This window comes from Lissotriton helveticus, chromosome 3_2, assembly GCF_964261635.1.
Source record: "Lissotriton helveticus chromosome 3_2, aLisHel1.1, whole genome shotgun sequence".
Classification (NCBI taxonomy): Eukaryota; Metazoa; Chordata; class Amphibia; order Caudata; family Salamandridae; genus Lissotriton; species Lissotriton helveticus.
In genome coordinates, this window is record NC_136062.1 from 460,081,600 (window position 1) to 460,102,779 (window position 21,180).

A 21,180-nucleotide genomic window follows, 5' to 3' on the forward strand; every position below is an offset into this window, starting at 1 on the left:
TTTTTAAAGGGTCTCACAAATAAGTTCCCTCCTGTTCCTTTTATTGTGCCTCAGTGGGAATTAAATCTTGTCTTGACCTTTTTGATGGGTGCTCCCTTTGAGCCTCTTCACAAATGTCCTATGAGGCTTTTGACTCTTAAGACAGTCTTCCTTGTTGCAATAACCTCGGCAAGGAGGGTAAGTGAGCTTCAAGCTCTTAGTTCCAAGCCCCCTTCCTTGTCCATTCATGCTGATCGAATGGTTCTTAGGACCAGGGCTACTTTTCTGCCTAAGGTGGTTACTCCTTTCCACCTTGGTCAATCTGTTACCCTCCCTACCTTTTATCCTCCCCCACACCCTTCCAAGGAGGAGGAGAGATTACACAGTCTGGACCCAAAGAGGGCGGTGTCTTTTTACCTGGACAGAACTAAAGACTGTCGGTTGGATGACCAGCTCTTCATTGGCTTTGCTGGCTGCAAGAGAGGAAGAGCGGTCCATATAAGAACTTTATCAAGATGGATCGTCCTCTGTATAAAGATCTGCTACTCTTTGGTCGGTAAGGAACCACCAGAGGGTATAAGGGCTCATTCTACAAGAGCTAAGTCTTCAACCTCAGCATTGGCTAGAGGTGTTCCTGTAGAGGATATTTGTAGAGCGGCAACTTGGTCTTCCCTCCACACTTTCGCAAAGCATTACTGCTTGGATACCGAGGTGAGGAGAGACGGCCACTTTGCGCGCTCTGTCCTCCAGGATTTCCTGGTTTAGAAGAGTGGACGCCCTCCTCCGGGAGTGGGGACTGCTGTGGAACTCTATTCACAAGGTGAGGAATCCACACGGCAGATGTATCTATCAGAAGAACAAGTTACTTACCTTCGGTAACGCTTTTTCTGGTAGATACAATATCTGCCTGTGGATTCCTCACTGACCCACCCGCCTCCCTGTTGTCCACTCTTTTATGCCAGAGTTTTCTGTAATGTATTTATTTTATTGTCGAGGAGTTGTTTATTTCAAATGTTTTGTTGCATTTGCTTCACACTGTGTGTGTTACCTTGATATCTATACTGCGTATACTGTGCATATGTTTACTGTCATTGGTCCGTCCGTGTGCCTCAAAGGCACGGAAAAAAGGCCGGAACTGATGTCATCACGCCGGCGTAGGCCTATTATAGGCGTCGGTGACGTCAGCGGGGTCGCGTGCGATGCCGTGTCTCCATGACGTCCAAGTCCACGTCGGCGCGAAGCTACAAAAAGAATTTCCGAATGTTGCTGACGCAAGGGGATATTCACAAGGTGAGGAATCCACATGGCAGATATTGTATCTACCAGAAAAAGCGTTACCGAAGGTAAGTAACTTGTTCTTTTGTGACACGCACACATTTGCCAATTACGTTTGAAGGAGAGTTCAAGCGATTCTACCTCTCTTCTGCGACCCACATCTGTGACGCGCACACACACACTTTTTAATTACTTCTACTCTGCGTGCCACTTCTGTGACATGCACACAATTGCTTAATACGTTTGGAGGAGGGTTCAATCGGTTGTACCTCTACCCTGCATGCCACATCGGTGGCACGCACACAAGCACATTGATCAAGACCAGTGTATCACAATGCTCCTTTGAGACTTGTAAACTGTGGAACTTTACCTTTTACATTGTGATTTTTCTGTGGCAATTTTAAACAAGCTTTCTCTTTTTGAGTTTTCAAGTTTGTTTTAAAGTTAAGCATGCAGAATGTAACTGATAATCCCTTCTTTCTGATGTCACCTGGGGATCCTCCCATTAAATAACAGAAATGGAAAAGGGTCTTTGAGCGTTATGCAAGAGTATGTGGGGTAAGTTTGAGTGCAGAGTGTATATCTTTCCTCCTGCTTCACTGCTTAGGCTCAGAAGGGCAAGACGTTTTTGATCACCTTCCTGAACTCAGTGATGCAGAAGCAAGAGACCTAAATGAGTTTGAAATCTGCATGAATAAGCTCGACAAGCAGTACTTACCTAAAGTTAGCACCATACTAGAAAGATCTCAAGGTTGCAAAATGAAGGCAAGACTGTTGAAGGATACATCACTCAACTTAGAAAGCTTGCTTCATCCTGTAAGTTTGCGGAACTGTTGGATGAAAGGATCCAAGACCAATTCATGTTGGGATGCAACATAGAAAGGATCCAAGCGGAGCTTGGGTTGTGGGATGAACCCTTCTTAGATGAGGTAATCCAAGTAGCAAAAAGGGTCGAACAATCGTTAATGTGTGTTGGCACCATACAAAGGGACAAGCAGGCAGCAGTTCAAGTTGTCAAGTAAGAGGCAAAAACCATATCTAAACCTAAAAGTGTGGGTAAAAGTAAAAGTTAACCTTTTGTTCTAAAATGTTATAGGTGCGATAACATTGGCCACTTGGCAAATGATAAGAAATGTCCTGCCTTGAATGTAATTTGTTTTAAATGCAAAAAGAAGGGGCATCTTGCTATAGTTTGTAAAACCAAGATGATCACCTCTAAGGTCAAGTGTGTAGAGGCAGAGAATCCTGAGGAAGATTTTGTCTGTGGTCAGATTGTGGTCCAAGTGGATTCTGGTGTACAACATAAATCTGGCCCCATTGATACCATTCAGGTGAAAGGTGAACCTGCCAAGGTTCTTTTTGACTCGGGTGCTAAGATCACCATGATCTCAAGTGTTTTACCAAAACAAACTGGCTCACAAGACTTCACTAATCAAATCTGATATACATCCCTTAGCCTATGGCGGGGAGCCGATACCCCTATGTGGTTACTTCATTGGGCTCATTGAGTACCAGGAACGTTACGCCTCTGGCAAGATTTATGTGTCGGAGAAAGGGGACTGCATAATCAGCTGGTACCAACAAGGGGACTTGGGTGTCAAGCTTGACCCGAGTAGCATGTTCCCCATCAAGCTAAAGAGGGAAGTCAATACTGTTCAGGAAAACTATGATGGTAGTATCAAACCCGGATCAAGCAGAGTTTTCCTAATGTGTTTTGGGATGAACTTGGTTGTCTCAAAGGCGTCAAACTTGAAAAACGTCTGCGTCTTGATTCACAACCCTCTACCTACAAGGTGAGAAGTGCACCCTTGGCCGTGAGGGAAGAAATGAAGAGAGAATTGGACAAGTGGAGAAGTGTGGCTCATCGATTAGAGCGGCAGACCCTGAGGCAGAAGTCTGGCCCGGACCAGGGTTCAATTCCCCCCTCGGCGGGTCTTGGGCTCAATTTCCTTGGACCTGATCATTCTCGCCTCGGTGCCTATTCTAATCATGAGTTCCACTCTGCATCTCTGGGCAATAGCTTGCTTAATCTCCACACCGGCCCTAACAACGCTAGGATGCCTGGCTTCACCTTGGGGGTGCCCAGGAGTGGACACCTCACAGGAACAGGCCAGGAAGGGTTCCACAGCGGTATTCGTACAGCGCTTAGAGACCCCTGGGTGATAGGCGCTATGCAAGTGCAAAATTACATTTACATTTACATTTACAAGCTCAAACAGAGTGGGATAATTAAAGAGGTTGAAGGGACTGATTGGTTGGCTCCGGTGGTTGCAGCTCGTAAGGCCAATGGATCCCTCAGCTTGTGTATGGACTTGAGACATCTAAACAAATGTGTTATAGTTGATCGTTATCCACTCCAGAATATCTCAGAATTGTTGTTCTTGTTCGATGGAGCCATAGGTATTCAGCACTATTGACTTGGCCTCGACCTATCACCAGATTGAACTAGCTGAAACTGCAAGGGACTACACGGCCTTCATAACTCCATTTGGCACATTCAGATTCATGAGGATGCTGTTTGGCATTGTGTCTGCAGCATCTGTCTTTCAACAAGCCATGTAAAAGATACTTAAAGGCTGTGAAGGGGTCTGTGTCTACCATGATGACATTCTGGTGTTTGGCAAAGATTATAAAGAACATGTAGAGCGTCTTAATGTTGTTTTGGGTAGATTTGAAGAAGCAAACCTCACCATTAAACCTGAGAAATGTCAGTTTGGTACCTCTACTATCCACTACTTTGGCATAATTCCCTCACCATAAACAGTGTGTCCTAAGTCCAATCTGGTGGATACCATTGTCCGCATGTGTGTTCCCACTTGTAGGGAGGAATTTATGAAATTCATTGGGATGGTCGAATATTATAATAAGTTTTTTGGAAATGTTGCTAAGCTTAGTGCCAACATGAGGGGGCTCTTAAGCAAAGGTGTTGAATTCAAATGGAATGAAGATTGTGAGCAGGAGTTTGTCTCTCTCAAAAGAAAACTTAGTGATGCTCCCAAGCTTAAAAGTGTTGCCCCATCTAAGACACCCATCATTACGACTGATGCCAGTCACAAAGGTTTAGGGGTCGTCTTCAACAGGAAGGTGAAGGGGGCATGAAAACTATGATGTTTGTTTCTCGAGGGCTCAAGGAGGCCGAGTTGCGATACTCCGTCATTAAACGTGAGGCTTTGGCAGTGTTCTGGGCCATCAAGAAGCTAAAAAAGTTTTAATTGATTTGGCTCACAAGTCCAGTTCTGGAATGTCCAAAAATAAAGAGAGGCTCTGCTCCTCTTATTGGTGGGCGGGCATGGATACATGTTGAAAGAGTCATAAGGGACTGCATGGTGTGTGCGACAAGGGAAAATTCTAAGTTGGTGAGGGTGCAGCCCATGGTGATCAGGGAACTTCTCTGTGGATCCTGGAAGGAAGTGGCCTTAGATATACTTGGGCTTATTCGTTCCGATGGTCGACATGTCTTCATCTTGGTGCTCATAGATTTATTTTCGAGGTGGCCAGAGATTCACGTCACCTCTAGCATAGAGACTGTGAATGTAATAAGGTTTCTGGAGACTCTCATGGCTAAGGAGGGGTATCCCGAAGTCATCCTCACTGATAATGGAGTGCAGTTTGTCTCACAAGAGATGGAGTGTTTTTGGAAAGAACGCGGCGTCAGGCACAAGAGATGCTCCCTTTACCACCCAGAAACCAAAGGAATGGTGGAAAGGTTCAATAGCGTGTTAAAGGAAACCAGCTCTTGGGCCATAAGCTCTAGCCTCAATTGCCAAGAGGAGGTTCTTAAAAAAGTCGAGACATATAGGGTGACCCCACACAGTATGACTGGTAAGTCCTTTTGTTCTCTTAAAAGGTAGATCCCTGTGTACCATTGTTGAACCCTCTTGGGTGAGGAATCTAGAGGAGTCATTCTGTACGTCTAAGAATGTCTCTCCTGACTGGCGCATGAGGGAAGAAGCCAAGTGCTTGTCTAGGAAGTTGTACTTTGAATCCCAATAATCCACTAAGGGCACTGTGGTGAAGGTGGGTGATTTGGTTGTTATCAAGCCACCTGGTTCCAAGGTTAAGTTCTCTAAACCCATATGTGTCACTAAGGTTTTCAAAAACGCTGTTAGGACCCAGGATCACTGAAATTGGAATTTGAACAGAGTTGCAGTGTACAAAGGGCCTGTGTCTACTGATGGTGCTCCTGTTAGTGAAAATGCTGCTGCTGCCTCTTTTGTTACCTCACGCTCGTCCTCTAGGATTGTTCGTTAAAGGACTAGGTATCATAAGATATGCTCTTTATTGTTAAAACTTCTTTTGTGCTCTATGTCCCTTTTCATTTCCTCACTTCTCTCCTCTCCCCTTCTCTCCAGTCATTCCTTTCTTTTTTCACTGTGTTAACGGGGAAGGGTGTGTGGCATCTCAGGCATATCCTTCTTCTGATGTCATGATGCCATGGTTACCTAAAATTCCATACTGGGTGTTGGTTCCCCAGGTTATAGAATAAGTGAGTTGTTACCTGTGAATGGCTGGGGACCTGGATGGGTTTCTTATTGCTGAGAAATAAACCTGGACATACACTCCTCAACCTACTTTACTGTGCGTGATCCTTTCTGCTACTTCAAGGACACATTAATTTTTGTTAGGCACGGTGAGATTGTGATTTGCCCCGTATCACTGGATATTGAGCGTTGTTGCCGAGACTCTAACCCGGTTCCCCGTATTCGAGGTTGACCGCTCTTGCCTTAAGGCTACATCCTCTCCCCAATCTCTACTTAATCTCCTGGTAGAGAGCTTTGTGGTAATGACTCCCTCTGACCAGGTCTGCGTTGAGCACCTAAAAGAACCTGTTTTCTCAGGCTCATCCACTAGGTGGCAGTATAATGAACAGTTTACTACTCTAGAAGCCCTTCAAGCTGAACACTGTTGTTGCAGATGTTTACTCGGTTTCAATACCAGAAGCTGCTATGAAATGGTCTGTGGCCTGAGATAGAAGGGGGCGGCAGCTCAACATCTGGCACACATGTCATCTGTCCCACTGCTCAGATGTTGTAGCTGTCCCTCGTATAACTGCAGAACTCTTGCAGACCCAGTGAGGTGGAAATGCCTTTGTAAGGGACACACATTTACAATAGCCCCTCACTTCGATTTTGCCTCCTAAACATTAATTGGAAACAACTAATTTCGACGTTTGAACATTTTCCAGTAAGATATACTACTTAAATTGTTATACAATCATTTCTGTTTTCATCATTGAATATTTTTGTCCATTCACAGCTCATAGCGTGCATTAAGTAAATGGTCTTTATTGGTTATACCAAGGCCTTACCAAAGTAACATGTTGTAGCAAGAATTGCTGGAGTCAAGGGGGGCGGGGGTTGCTTTGTTATTGTGGTACATCTGGCTGCTAGGCATTGTAGGGCACTTCACTGGGGGTATGCATCTGGGCAGTGGACTGGTGGCAGCCATCGACTACTGGCTCACTAAGGTTCATTGGGTCCAGGCTCTGGAGAAACACACGGAACACATGCTGCCTCACAGACCTACATCTTTAAAATTCAGGAAGCAAGACTCTTGAGGAGGTGAGTAGATGTATCAAGCACTCCATCGTGCAGCAGGAGTCCAGTGGGATTGTTGTAAGCTACACAAGATCTTTATAGAATTTGCATTCTTATCTGAAGAATAATGGCCATTTTTTAGATGTGCATGATTTGTATTTTTTTACTGTTTTATGTATGAATACCATGCTCTTAAGTTCAAACTCAGTCTGTTACAGATTGTTTCAGCTTGCCTAGTTGCAAAAAAGTTCTGTTCTCGATGCATGGCATGAGTAATATGCTTTTTTTGGTGTGAAGGGCTCTGAACATGGAATTTGAGAAGAAATATTAAATTACAGACAATGATGTTATGAGTCCCAATGTGCCCAATATAGACATGGATAGTTGCACAACCTTTTACCTAAATGTGTCCTACCTTGCTCTACATGACAGCTCTGACGCTGACCTTTTACCTACTTAGATGCTTAATAAATATCATGTGGTTTTCTTTGAAAACTAGCCTCCTTTATTATGCAAGAGGATTCTTCGTTTCACTGCAGGATTACCATCTTCTACATAATAACTCTGCACAAAAGCCACCACTATCATCATCCTTGGTTGACAGGCCCACTGTACCATGACGCATCTAGTTGGAACCCCTGAGGGTACCTTTCGTGTATATAAGTACCACATCTTTGTTGGGCAAACCAGAGGAGAAGCTTCATGCTGAGACAAGACTCTGTAGTCCCTGCACACAGACACTGCAGCACGCCGTGGTCTGACATCTCTTTCTGGGTGTCCAGCTCGAGACCAAGCCAGGGTTCTTCGTCCTCTCCCATCAGGTAATGGGGTTGGCTCTTTCCTAGGGGGATTCTTGGCTATACACCTACGTACATGGTAGGTACACTTAGGTATATCTAGTTAGGGTTTGCATCATAGGAGTACTCGTGATTATTGCTATGTATCTATATGCCAGCATATATTCACTGTTTTAGCACCTTGGTAGCATTCTACATTTTATTTACTCTGTTGGTGCTTATAATCGTATACATCTGTTTCTGTCTAATGGTTATTGCAGCACGCGTATTTTATACGAAAATGACACTGGTTTAATAAATACTTATTGAAAACATCCCCACTGTTTATTCTGTGTATCGCACGAGTAACTGAGCGAAAAGTTCTATATTGTTTCCACGATCCCTGAGGGGTCAGAGTTGTCATGTTTGATAGTTGACAAGAAACTATTGGCTCCTTGGTGAGGTTGTGGAGTTTATAGTGGGACTGTGAGCTGGCTGGTCTATAGGCGAACATATCCTTTGGGGGGTGTCTGGACGCCAATTCCTCTGGGTATGTTGTCTAAACAGGCAGATCCTATATAGATTTGTAGGAGCTACACGACAGTGGACTGTTGTGTTAGTCTGAAGATAAATGACCTTTATAATGTAATATGAAGTGGGAGACAACAAGTGTTCTAGCAAGTTACCGGGGTAAGCTGGGGCAGGAACACAGCCTCTTTTCCATGCTGTGCGCATCGATGTGCGCTCCCCTTTTGAGGTCACTCCTGCTCTAGAACTGCTCAACTCTAGTGTCTCATGATACAGGTTGCCAGTGATGGCTCCCAGAATGTTTTTCTAGGTGAGGTCTATCTGTATTTCTTGGCTTTTAATTTGATAAGCATTGCTGAGTTTCCCCTGATAATCCCCCTCAAATTTTCCGTTCCAGGACATAGAAAATCACTGAGGGAAAAGCCAAACAAATCTTTGGGGAGCCAAGAGGAAGCAAGAGAACCTTTCCAGCTGGCCACCTTAAAGCAAGGCAAGAGCTTCTGTAAACGGGGCAGTGAGGACGGGGAGGCTCACCCTCAGGCCAAGAGAAAGAAGATAGACCTCATCTTTAAAGATGTTCTGGAAGCCTCTCTGGAGTCAGCGAAAATGGGCGATAGCCCGTTTGCCACAAGCAGCCCCCTCTCTTCCAAGACACCCAAATACCAGTCTGAGGATGTCAGTGACAGATATGGAATGGTAACGCGACTAAGTGCCCCAAAACTCAGGAACAAGTGTGGGGAGGCAGAGCCGAAAGTCCCTCTTAACTGCCTCCCATTTGGGGCTGCTAGAGAGCATAGTCTCCCTGAAGATGAAGATGATGATATCCAAGTGAAAACTGAGATCCCGACTGAGGGCATAACTCCATCCAGGGACTGCAATGACACCCCCACAACTTCCTTCTGTCCGAACTGTATTCGGCTGAAGAAGAAGATCATAGAACTTCAAGCAGAACTCGACCTCTTGAGGTCTGGTAAGACACCGGAAACTGCTGAACCTCAACCTTCAACCCCTGAGCTTCACGAGCTGCGTGACCCCCCCGGTAAGTCATGTAAGATAAAATAATTCTTGTTTTCTTTCTGCAATGGTGGTTGTTTCCAATGAAGTGCAGAAGTCCCAGCTGCTGTTGTTCAGTGGTGTATGCCCTGATTTAGAACTGCAAATTTCTTCTGGTATAATATGGGTTTCACGTTTTACTCCATAAAATTGTAGGCGAATACAAGTGCGTATCTCTGTTACATCATCTGTTGTCTTGCTCACGTGATACTAGGTGTGACGTGCTAGGAAGACCACAGGATTGACGTAGTGATGGATTTGTGCAGGCAGAACTAGTCAGCTTAACTTATCCCACCAGCATACCAGGACTAATGTATATCCACTATCCTGACAAATTGTTCCTTAGGAAGCACCACTATCAGCACTAACACAAGCGTGCACAAAATATGAGATACTTTGAGATACCTCTAAATGTGTTGTTTAAGTAGTAATCCATGTTAGTCTCTCTTTTGGCCATCAAACTCAACTACCCTTGTTACCTGATGGTCGCACTTGAAGAAATCTGGTAAGAGTTAAAACATTTGTGAAATGATGAATACTGATAATAAAGCTGTTCAGGGGAAGACATTGACTGCATTCTAGCTGATAAAAGCATGGGGTGACGGCTCTGGTGATTCCACGCAGTGTGCCTGTTATTTGAGGACCAGCATACAAGGAAGTCCTTGAGATAGCCCTGTCTCCCCATCAGCGGAACACCAGGCTGAAAGTATCTCCCAGAAGGGAAATCACACACTAAGCATGGTACCTGGTCTGTAATACAGTGTCTCATGGACAACGAACAGTACAGGCTAAGAGCCAGCCCACATACTGGGATAGCCCGTAAGCGACTATGCTATAACGCGAGTTTTCCGTTTGGGAACTCAACAGCAGGTGAGCCCCTGCCATTTGTGGACAGCCGTTATTTCTCGTTGATTCATCTACACTCACATTCCTGGAGGTTGTTTGGGTAGGGAAAGAGCCGGCGGTCCCATGTATGGGGGAAGTGGGGTGCAAGAAGTGTTAGAGAGGGCCAGTTTGTTTAAAAAGTGCGAAACCGAGCTATGAAGCTTCCCGCTCCCTACTATTAATAGTACACATTTGGTAAAAAAGATCACAAGGGAGGCAGGGCATAGAAGCTGAACTTTACTGTGTTTCCAGGTCATGTCCTATTCCTATTTTAAACAGTGGCAAAGTCGGCAGCTGCTCTTCCCAGAAGGGACAGAAGAATTCCAGTCAAAGGATGCATGTCCACAAATAAAATACCAAGGTCTCCAGGAGCGCTAGGTAGGCAGAGGGCACCTCTTGGAATCACAAAATGAAACATTGGATGTGCTATAACCCAGAGGCGCAACTAGAGCCAAATTTCGCGTGGGGCTACTAAATATTTTGGGGGTGGGGGAGGGGGCTGATTCTTCCAGCAATATGCAGAGTGGAGATGCAGGGGCTCTAAGAAGGGGTGAAAACACAACCAAGCCTCGTTAGCAAGTAAATGGTCTTTTAAAGACCTGTGAAATACTGGGATGCGGCTGTGTGTTTGCCCGGGTAGCTGTCTCAGCCGGGCTGCCAAACACATCGGGGGTGCTGAAGCCCTTTGAGTCCAGTGGACATTGCGGGCCTGCGATCATGGTGGAGTACGTGTGTTGGTGAATTTATCTTGCAACCCTTTATGGATCGGGTGACTGCATATTGTCACCTCTACAGGCCCGTAAGGTAGAGTAGTCCTCATAGTCGGGCTGTTGCCCTTCAGGGTCTGGGCATCTCATCATCCCTCTTTCTCCCACCTGCCCAATGAATTACCCCCTATACCGGCCTTGCTTTTGCTTTGCTTCACCTGCCCTACAAGGGTGCAGACCAGTGAAGACATTTGTGTTACTTGACCTGGTCTCTTCTGCCTGCTGTTCCTCATCACATGTTGAATGTTTTACCGCCCAAGGCACTTTACATTCTTTACCATCTTCTTTGTTGAGCGCTGCCATCACTGAGAGCTAGGTTTCTGCTCCTCACCCAGCTTTATCTCACAGGGGATGACTGCCTTTGAACATCTTCCGTGTGTAGTGTCCTGCTTAGAAGAATAAGCACAAACCTGTAAGGTGTGATAAGGAGACCCATAAGTTCTCCACTGCCAGATGAGGTGTTACTCCTCCGGTGCAGAGCGATCTCCAAGGATGACCTTCGGGAGAAAGCTATTTGGAAATATAATTAGAAAATTGAAGAGACCTTCTGAAATGTGTTGTTTGTTCAGGTGTTTTCATTGTTGTGTCAAAGAGCGAAGGCCTTTGTGTGCGTGATAGGAGTTGCAGTCGTATATTTCACTCACCTTCCTTGCAGGTCTTCAAGGCTCATTCATTTCAATGGGTCTTTCTTCTGATACCACTTAAATTAAAAAGACCTGGTAGAATGTGTTCTTGTGGTCTGTTTTTACGCAGTTCATCTGTTGGAGCAAATGGCTCTATCATTAGATCTCAGCTTTGTGAATCAGAGTTAAGCCTCTACCTAGGTCTTCTTCAGTGAATGTGACCTATAAAGTAGCCTTTACAGATGCAATTAGTTCTGCAAGAAAGAACAGTGTTCCTATGCTGCAGAACATCAGTGTTTGACATGGATGAGGCTGTTCTTTAGAACTCATTGTCTTCCTACCAGGGTTTATTTCAGAAGTTAATACACCAGTTTTGTTTCCAGTCCTCTTGAATCCCACAGTCTTTCTTAGAAGGAGGATGCAAACCAAAGTCCATCATTTCTTGTAGTTGGCCTTAGGCATCTGGCCAGTTTCCCACCGCCAGGTAATTCTATGCTGCCTACCACTAGATTTGAGCTTGAGGGTGGGCACTGTTTGGCCCTCTCCTGCTGTGGAATTTGTGCCACCATCGCATGCTACTGCACTTTTTACATGCACTGTGTATGACCTCTTGTTGATTCTCAAGTGTATCAAGTCACTGTCAAAATCTCTTCCATGTAAATGCTAAACTCACCATTTACATTCTGATATGGAAACCCACATGTAGCCATAAAGAGAATATACTCCGGTAAACTGTAACTCTCCAGCATGAACATATTCAGAGCAACATAATGCTTTCGCCGGGGGAAGTATCCAGGGCTGTAGGAATTGTACCTGCGCCAGCAAGAATCCAGGAGCGCTGTGGCGGAGTGCGAGAGCTCCTGCACACCACGAGGACCAAATGAGCTCTGTCTTGTCCATTCATCTGTCTGGTCCTCCTCTTCTGAAGTGGAATCCCATTCTGTAGTAGCTTGTTTACTATTAAACCAGGACAGGAAGTCATACCCTTGTTTAAGCCACTATGTAACCTGTGCTAATCAGCAGGTCTGTGCACAACCTAGGCTTGCTCCTGTAAGAGAACTGGAGAGTAGAAGGTTCTTTATGTATCCTGTGCATCAAATCCTTACTAATGTACTTTTATATAGCCTGGGTACTGGTAGGGTTTGTTATACTATTATATACAGGTAACTAAGCCTTGCACTAACTAGAGGTTGCCTGAGTCCACTAGAACTCAACATTTATATTCCTGCATAGGGTACTGGGGTCGTTTGGAGCTGGCAGAATGTCTTCATAAACTGAATGATATCCGCCTCAGGGACGAAAGTAGCACAGACTCCGTTTGTCCCACTCCAATATATCATCACAGCATTCACTATCTAAAAGGGTGAAAGGTTCTCAAACCGAAGAGTTCCTACAAAGAGGCCCTCTTCTCAGGTGCCCTTACCATTACACGTTGAGGAAAAATAATGTAGTGTTGAAGGAACTAACTTGTAATTAAAACTCAAGGAAACATGGCCATAGCTGTGTTTGAGCTATCTAGGGAGATGGGTGAGTTGACCAGTGCTTTGCGTCCTCCTTGGGAGTTCTTGCTACTTATGCAGAGAGCACCTTTGGCAAACCTGAGGTACAGTGATTTAGGAAAGATACGTACATAAAGGTAGCAGTTTCCCCTTGGAGCTCACGACAAATCTATCAGAACTCAGCCACGTAGGGGTAAAGTTTATATTCATATATCAGAGCCTTGCGCGTTGAAACTATTATACATACACACACAGGCATCAATTGCACTCAGGCCTTCTGGTCTGACTCTGTGCACCCTGTTATGTTGACTTGTATGGCGCACCAATCACCCAAGGGGGTGTTCCAACTGGAGCACAAATCCCTGAGCTTCAAGAGACAGCTAAAAGATCTCCTCCTCAACCAACATCTCAACTAACAAGAGGTCAATCAGCCATGAAGAAATTAACTCAACCACTAGTTCTCCCTGTATCCCTCCCCTGGTTCTTTACCTCCCTCTTGCGCAATCATTGACTTATGTTGATCTTATCTCAGATGTACTTGTACTCGTTATTGGTAATGAACATGCATTGATGTAAAGCGCTCAGATAACTTTGTGTCTATATAAAACTTCTAAATAAATAAACCCATTTATTTTAGGTAAAGAATAACCGTCAACAAGGATGTTTCTATTCAGTGAGCTTATGTCCGCATATAGACATAATGTGCATAAACTGTCTTTTTGCTATTACTCCAAGGGGGGCCACTCATACGAGCTCTATCACTTTATCTTTGCATGATTGTTACAACTCTTTCAAGAACCCCTGATACTTAATGGCATCATTCTGTTATTCATCTCTAGCCCCCACTGTTCTCTATAAACATATAGACTATTACAAACATATACTACCCTCTCATTTCGACCCTTTCACTCTTCTTAGCTATTCCTTCATCTTGTTCTACATAAACTCTCATAATCTCCCGGCAGCCCACACATTAACGGCATGAGAGATTTTTTTGCCGGCATTACTGACTCACTCATGCGAGTGCCTTTTGGAGTCCTGTCTCTTTATTAATGAGGATGATTGTGGAGGAACAGACCATTGCTCGTTGTCCGCTATCAGCTGGTCATCATCATCTCGTATATGGATTAAATATGAATTGAAATTGCCGGTTATTATTATCTCCCACTCTGGATTTTCAAACCTTATAGAAGTCACTAATGACATCAGTTTTTCGCATTGTGCCTCCTTTTTTCTCGCATTTGGATGAATGTAGAGATTTATTAATATTACTGTTGTTTGATTTTTATGCCCCTGAACCATTTTAATTACTTGTTGGTCAGATGTCATACTCGGTAGTTGTTCTGTATTTATATTTATCGCGGTTGATATATAGGTTGCTAAGCCACCCTTCGGCCTACCATAATTGTGTGTTCTGGTTGCCTTTACTTGGTGGAGTGTATAGTTGGCTACATCCTTACACTCCATCATCCATGTTTCTTGCAGGGTGATGATGTCATAATATTCCCAATATGCTGGGGCGTTATCTTCCTCTAATTCCTTTTTAGAACCAGCAATGTTCCAAGATAGGAATTCTACGGTACTGTTAATGGTGCCTTTGCCCTTTGTGGCAAGTCGTTCCGTATTCCGAACATTTAAGGCTGTGGCCATCCAATTCCATTTGTTGCCATCTTGTTGTATAGTAGGACTCTCCGTGACATCTTTAGCGGGGTTTGTTTTTCCTCTTGCGTTTTGTAGTACTGCATACACAGGTACGTTCTGTAGTTCTTTTTTTGGAATCTTTGGCTCAGTTAGTAGGGGTGAGGGATATCGTCTCTTTGTTGGTCTTGTCATTGTGATACCCCAAATTTCAAACTCTTGTCTGGCATTCATTATTAGCGCTACTATTTCTTCATTTTTCAAGGTCAATAGTGTTTTTTCCATACTACTTTTTTCTTCTTTCTCGATAAATTCAATTGACAGCAGGTCTGAGGTGGTCAAATGCTTTAAGGTAGAAATTTCAGCTATTAGTTTTAATAAGTTCCCTCTATTGAGGAAGTCTTGTTGCCCATGAAAGATATAGTTGGGGGTCAATATGATCTGTTTTTTACAACTATTTTCTTGATTGTTTCCCGGATGTTTGACTCTTGGTTCCGTGCATTGAAGTGCCTCTCTTTGACTGGTTCCATGTCTATCACCTGTCCGCTTGTTGATTTTAATTATAATGTTTTCCTTGGGTACATCTTCTACCGGAGGTATTGTGTTCTCCCTCTCAGTGATGCCCTTTATTTGCACTGGGTTATTCCTATCATCAAATGATTGCTTCATTGGGGTAAGTTCTGATAATTATCTTTGATTACTTTAGTATCTGTCACCTGTTTGTGTTGATTTTAGTTATCAATTTTTCCTTCGACACCTTCTCTTTTGAGAAAGTTATACGCTCCAGCTCTGTGATGCCTTTTCTTTCCACAGCGTTACTCCTGCAATCCAATGATCGCTTCTCTTGAGTCTGTTCTGCTGTCTCTCTTTGTTACTTTCCTGGGAAATCCCCTGCTGGATTATTGATTCTGGTTGTATAGTTTTCCTTCTTTTCCACCTCATGTGGGGGATATCTTTGCTCCATATCTGAGCTGCCCGTTGTTTGCACTGGATTATTCCTGCTAGTGGTTAGTCACTTCGCGAGGGTTCGTTTCAAATCACATAGGTTTTGATTTTGATTTATCTGCATCATATTAAGTGATTCATCCTTTTGTATACTATGACTTAATGATGTCAAATGGGTATGATCCTCTTGTTGACACTCTTCCTCTGCTGTAGATCTTTGGTCTATTTGTATACATGGCATTTCTGGACCTATATTGACTTTTTTTGTTTCGAAAATATGGAAGCATTTCCTACTGGTATTCATGTCTTGTAGTGTGTTAGAATTATTCAATAATTGGATGCGTGGGCTCTGTCCTTTTTCCTATTGATTCTCTACCCTTTCTATTCTCTAGGACATTGGTATTTTAGACTTCCAGAGCCTGCAGGAGATCCGTATTGTTTGTTAATAAAATTGAGTGCAACCATGAATTGTTATGTTTAGTACTTGCAGATTTGAGGCTATCTGAAATTTCCAAATGTATCTATTCAGACGTTTGTTTAAATGGTACTAGATTTATAACTGATTTTGTTGTTGAATGTGAATAGTCAGAGAAATCAGTGGCATGAACTTGTGCTTTCATGACTAAGTGACATTATTCGGTTTGTTTTTGCTCTCCAAGTTGTTGTTCTCCGACCTTAAATGATTTTTTTGAGGTGTTAATGGGTTCGGAAGGCCCTCCTATTGGACTGTTTCTGAGAAGATGGCTGTCGTGGGATCTTTTAAAAGCATGAATTTTCTGTTGGTAGCCGGTTTTCCAAATATTGAATATTGTAAGGGAATTAAGGCGCTTGTTTTTTCTTGAATTGTTTTCTCCGGTGACTCATCCAACTCCTTTGGTTTCTTCCCACCTTGCTTGCCCACTTTTTGTGTCACTTGTTTTCTGGATCTCCCAGACCTCATTTTTACTTTCAATTTAGGCGTTTGCTTTTGGGTTTATTTTTCTTGCTTGTGGTGCAGATGTACAGTTTCGAACCAAGTTATACCCCTGCTTTAATCAGGGTGGGGGAAAAACTTCCTATACCACGGAACACTGGTGCCCTGATTTCCACTGACTGTAGGTTCAGCCTGCAACGACATCCTCCTACACCAGCTGACCGTTAGCAATATGTGCATAAGAGATAAAATTGCCTGGTTAAAGGTGCGCCTGTTCTCTCAATCCCCGTGGTAGTCAATTTGCCACAGAGCCGCCCGCACTAGATCTTTGAGCTTACTAATACTAGCCAGTGGTTACTACCACTGGCTTCTAATTCCACACTGTCGTACAGTCAAACAGACAATTTACCTCCAAATGCCTCTAAAAGATTTGTTTGCTCCTGCCAGTTACTCAACCGGAGTCTCTATTGTGTCAGCTGCTTAAAAAAATGTGATGTTCGCAGCTCCTGCTGCCTTAAAATTAAAGTTTGGCGGCTTCTGCTGCTATTACTCTGTAGTCCCGAGTTTTGCTGCTTTGGAATCCTTTTGGGTTTTTGGGTTAACGTTCGCTGCTTTTGCCTATTTAATTTGCTGCTCACGGCCGCTGGATGACTAAGAAGACACCCCCCCGCACACCCCGCGGATGCGGCTTCTGCTACCGCGCCTGCTTGCCCCCACGCCAACTCACCCGCCTTGAAGGTGAAGGTAGAGGTGAACGTGGGCGGTCGGGTCGCAGCCCAGTGTCGGCGTCGGTGCAGAGCATCCACAGGCAGTGCCTGGCTGGCGGGACTTGGTAGCTTTTTTCCGGCGGCTTTACTTTACTACAATTCGGCTCGCGGTTCGTGGTTGTCGGGGTTGCCGTGCCGCACCTCACCGCGGCCGGCGCTTTCTCCACGCTCTCTAGCCGCTCACCGCCGTTGTTCTCCTGCTGCTACCTGCTCCCCTCTCCTGGGTTGCTCGCAAAACCCGGCAGGGCCTCCTATCGGTCAGCACAGCAAAATCTCCGGAGTCTCAGGTCAACAGCAGTAACACAACACTTCAACCTTGCAAGGGAGAGAGAGAGAGAGAGAGCTCTCACAACTGGAAGCAAGTTCAAAATGAAACCGTAGTCTGACACTATAGGTATCTACATTCAGTCATGTAGACTAAGAGGGTGGTCTACTGAAATGTGCACTGAATCAGACTTGATGTGCCTGAATAACTGGACTACACTACAAACCCTAGATATTTAGAAAAGAAACTACTGGGATTGGGCAAAACACGGGCTCTCTGAAGCTTCGATTCACTCCTTCTCATTCTTCCGAAACTGAAAAAAAAGCGCTCTTTGTCCGGTAACGCTCCATCGATTTGGAACTCACATCTCGGAGAGCTCCGTTGCAATCCTTCCTGTCCTCCTTTGAATCTCGAAACACTGCTGCTGAACAAAGACTTCAACTCGCCCCCTGAGCTTGCTGCAGCAACAGGATCATTCAATAGGTTAGCCTAACCCAGGTCTGCGTTTAATCTATCACTAATGACTTCAAGTTCAAGTTTATTCACGTTTATTTGGACCAAAGATCCTCAAACATTTTCACAATACATTAAAAATACATCTAAAATCTCACATCATTAAAAAACATCAAAAATCACATTCTAGAGGGGGAGGAGCTACGCTAGAAACCAAGATGGCCGCATAAGATCCCGGCTCCGCCGACCTCCGCCGGTTGCTCATAAATCCTGACTACCATCCTGATTTCCCACCGGACTCCCGCGCAGCTGAAGTGCGCCTGACTCTAAAGGTGCGATCCCGGAATTTCTAGCTGCTCAAATGATGAAGATACGCCGTGCGCCATTTTCGGCCTAACCCGGAGTTGAAGCCGGGGCCTCGAGTTCTAACCCAGCCGGGTTGGAGTTGAACAACATCGGCTGCGGGACGTGGGTGGCTTCCGGTCTCCCGAAGTGGTGTCTTTCTTGTCCGTTTTGGATGGTGATCTGGTGGCAGCCTTAACCCGCAACTGCGGGGGCTTGACGTATTGACTGCTCTGGTCGGAGAGCCGCTGCCCGGGGACCCGCTGAGCTCCCGGGGTCGATGGGCCTGGTTCCTCGCGGGCGGCGACGGTGTTGAGATCGTGCTTTGGAAGTGCCCACAGTTGTCATCGGCATTGCCTGTGCCTGGTGCCCCGGAGTAGTCGACCTCCGGGGTTCAGAGACCCGCCCGGTCGCTCAGTGAGGGGCGATGGAGCGGGCTGAATGTCCACCGTCGCTACATACTATAATGGCCGCCATTGGGGAGCTCCACATACGAGTCACCGCCATCGTCCAGAGGATGGTTGTAACTGCTGATAACATCTGCCGGAGACCGGACTCCGACCCTGTGTTGGTTGTGAACCGAGATGCTTTACCTGCGGAACGAGCTCCGATTGCTACCGAGGACCCTGTGCGGAAGTTGGACTTTGAATTTTTTTGCGACCCCCAGATGGCAGCGAGCGAGCCCGCAACAATCGGATGTGTGTTTTGCCCTATGTCGATGTCGCCCGATACGGATGTGACTATTCCTATACTTCAGTGTGAGTTCTCCAGTGACTGTCGGATTCATACCTCGCCCCTCTTCTCTCAGATGGATAAAAAACGCTTTGCTGACTTATTGCTGGTGGGCAGTGAAATTTGTTTGACTTTTGGACTTTGTGAACGTCAATCCTGGTATCAATCCTTCCGTGTTGACTTTGAAACTTTTCTATTTCTTGATACTCCTGTTGTGATGGCGGTTCGAATGGATAGGGCTCGCATGAAGAATCGTAGCGGCCAGGGTTGACTTTTACCGTATGGGTTTGGAAAACGACTTCATTTGACACGGGATTGTACCTCATGATTGCACGGGAGGGGGGTGGTTTTTACACGCTCCCCCCCGTTTGATTTTACTTGTTGCGTTTTCTTATCCTGGAGATTTATGCGGTGGGTTGCTGCTGGCGGGGGGCAAGGAGGACCGGGGGCATGTCTGATATTCCCTCCTCCACTTTCTTCTTTCCTTCTTTTAGGTACAAGTTCCGGGGCGACAGGCACGCTGCTAGTGGGGATGGGCCGTAGCCATTGCAGAGGTGTAGGGTGGGGGGAACGGGGAGGGGTTTATTATTTTATATTAGTTTAGTTCTATGGCCTTTTTTTCTTCTTCCTTTCTTCTTTCACAAGAGATGGGTCGATTATCCTGTATCGATTTTCTTATTTGTCGGGTGTCTAATTTGGTCTTTAATATCCTGTATCATGGGTGGGCTAACCTCGTGCACTACTGTTTTGTCGGATTGCTGTTTGTTTTTCCCCTTTAAGTATGTCTCGTTGCCATGATTGCATCCGTCGGTAAAATTGCTTTCTACGCATTGTATACTTGCTCACCTATTGATGAATCGTTTTATGAGTATGACACCCGATTTATGTATATTCTCTTGTTTTTCTTCAATAAAAACCTTTAAAAAAAAAATCACATTCTACACTCAGCTTCTCTTTCAGCTTCGCCTATAACAGAATGCATCCAATAGTATTACATTTCATTTCTAAAACCATTAAAAAATACTTTAACCCTTTGCATGAATTTCCCAATAGCAACGGCTATATCTAAATGGCTCAATTCTGTTATAAGGGTTACTTCCGGGGCCCTATCCTTTAGATCATACTTATTAAAAATCGGTCGTAAGAACTGCATTTAAATATCTAAAAGCTTTTGACAGTCCATTAATATATGTAAAATGTCACATGAAGTGCCCAAAGGGCAGGTGCATTTTCCTTTGTTTATCATAAAGCCTTTCACCCCATTATTTACGTAACAGGGGTACACCCCAATTCTTATTCTTAATATTTCTCTTCATAAATGCCAGTCAGACAACCTATCGATATAGGGGAAGCATTGATCGTTTTTCCACGCTGTAGCCATAAAATGTACTGAAATTTTATTCGAGAGATAGTCTTGATCCTGTGCCCCCCAAATTTCTTTCCCTTGCACCCTAAGTTACCTCTTGTCCATTTTCATCAAGTAAGTGACTTGGATGAACAATGGTGAATTATTTGTAACTCTTTGGGATACATTTATTACGTTACACTGTTTTTACTACTTCTGATTATGTAATATGTCAACCTTTAACCCTTAAAGCACTCTCATACACCCTGGGTCTAGCTAGCGCTATATACAACTCTCAAATAAATAAACATGCAATTAATTATTTTTGTTTTAGCTGGTAAGCCCTTCATTCAAACCTCAGCATATTTGAAGGACATTGTGTGGTGCACTCTTAATTTTTTAAACAATCTTGCCTACAGATCCCCCGGTTGCTAATATCTGCAACAAAATATGAGTCTTGTCTTTGTGAGGCAAGGTCCCAAGTGCCGCTTGTAATTTAATGCACACACAGACTTTAAGCAATTCTTTTGAACTGAATACATCTTTGTGATTTAGAGGTAACGTTTATAGATTTTTGCTCCACTGTACTGAACTCTAGCAGTGTAGTCAACACTCCATCATAAATATCTTCTGATCTCGTGAGTGAATTTTCAGAAATGAAAAGTTCAAAAGAGGGATTCAGAGGCTTGTCCTCCGTTTGATGATTGCTCACTCAGGTGGCTCCAGCATTGCGCCAACACAGCTCTAACACAGAGTTTTTACAGCAGAGAACTATGAAGCGTTGCTACTGCAGATGGTAGTTCAGTATTTGAATATTGCTTGATTGGCTCTTGTTGGGGTGGTAGGGTATTGTTTGAG

The 21,180-nt window shown here is 44.5% G+C and overlaps 1 protein-coding gene across 4 annotated transcripts in view; it reads left to right on the forward strand.

The window, feature by feature from the left end:
• The window catches only part of PRDM11 (PR/SET domain 11), a 236,570-nt gene that overhangs the window by 204,385 nt on the left and 11,005 nt on the right, over window positions 1-21,180 (forward strand). For 3 of the 4 annotated variants that reach the window (XM_078684364.1, XM_078684363.1, XM_078684365.1), the window contains one exon: window positions 8,493-9,134. The exons of the other annotated variant lie outside the window; for it this stretch is intronic. In XM_078684364.1, coding sequence (XP_078540490.1) covers window positions 8,493-9,134 — 642 coding nt within the window. The remainder of the gene's footprint in view (window positions 1-8,492; window positions 9,135-21,180) is intronic. 4 annotated transcript variants of the gene reach the window in all.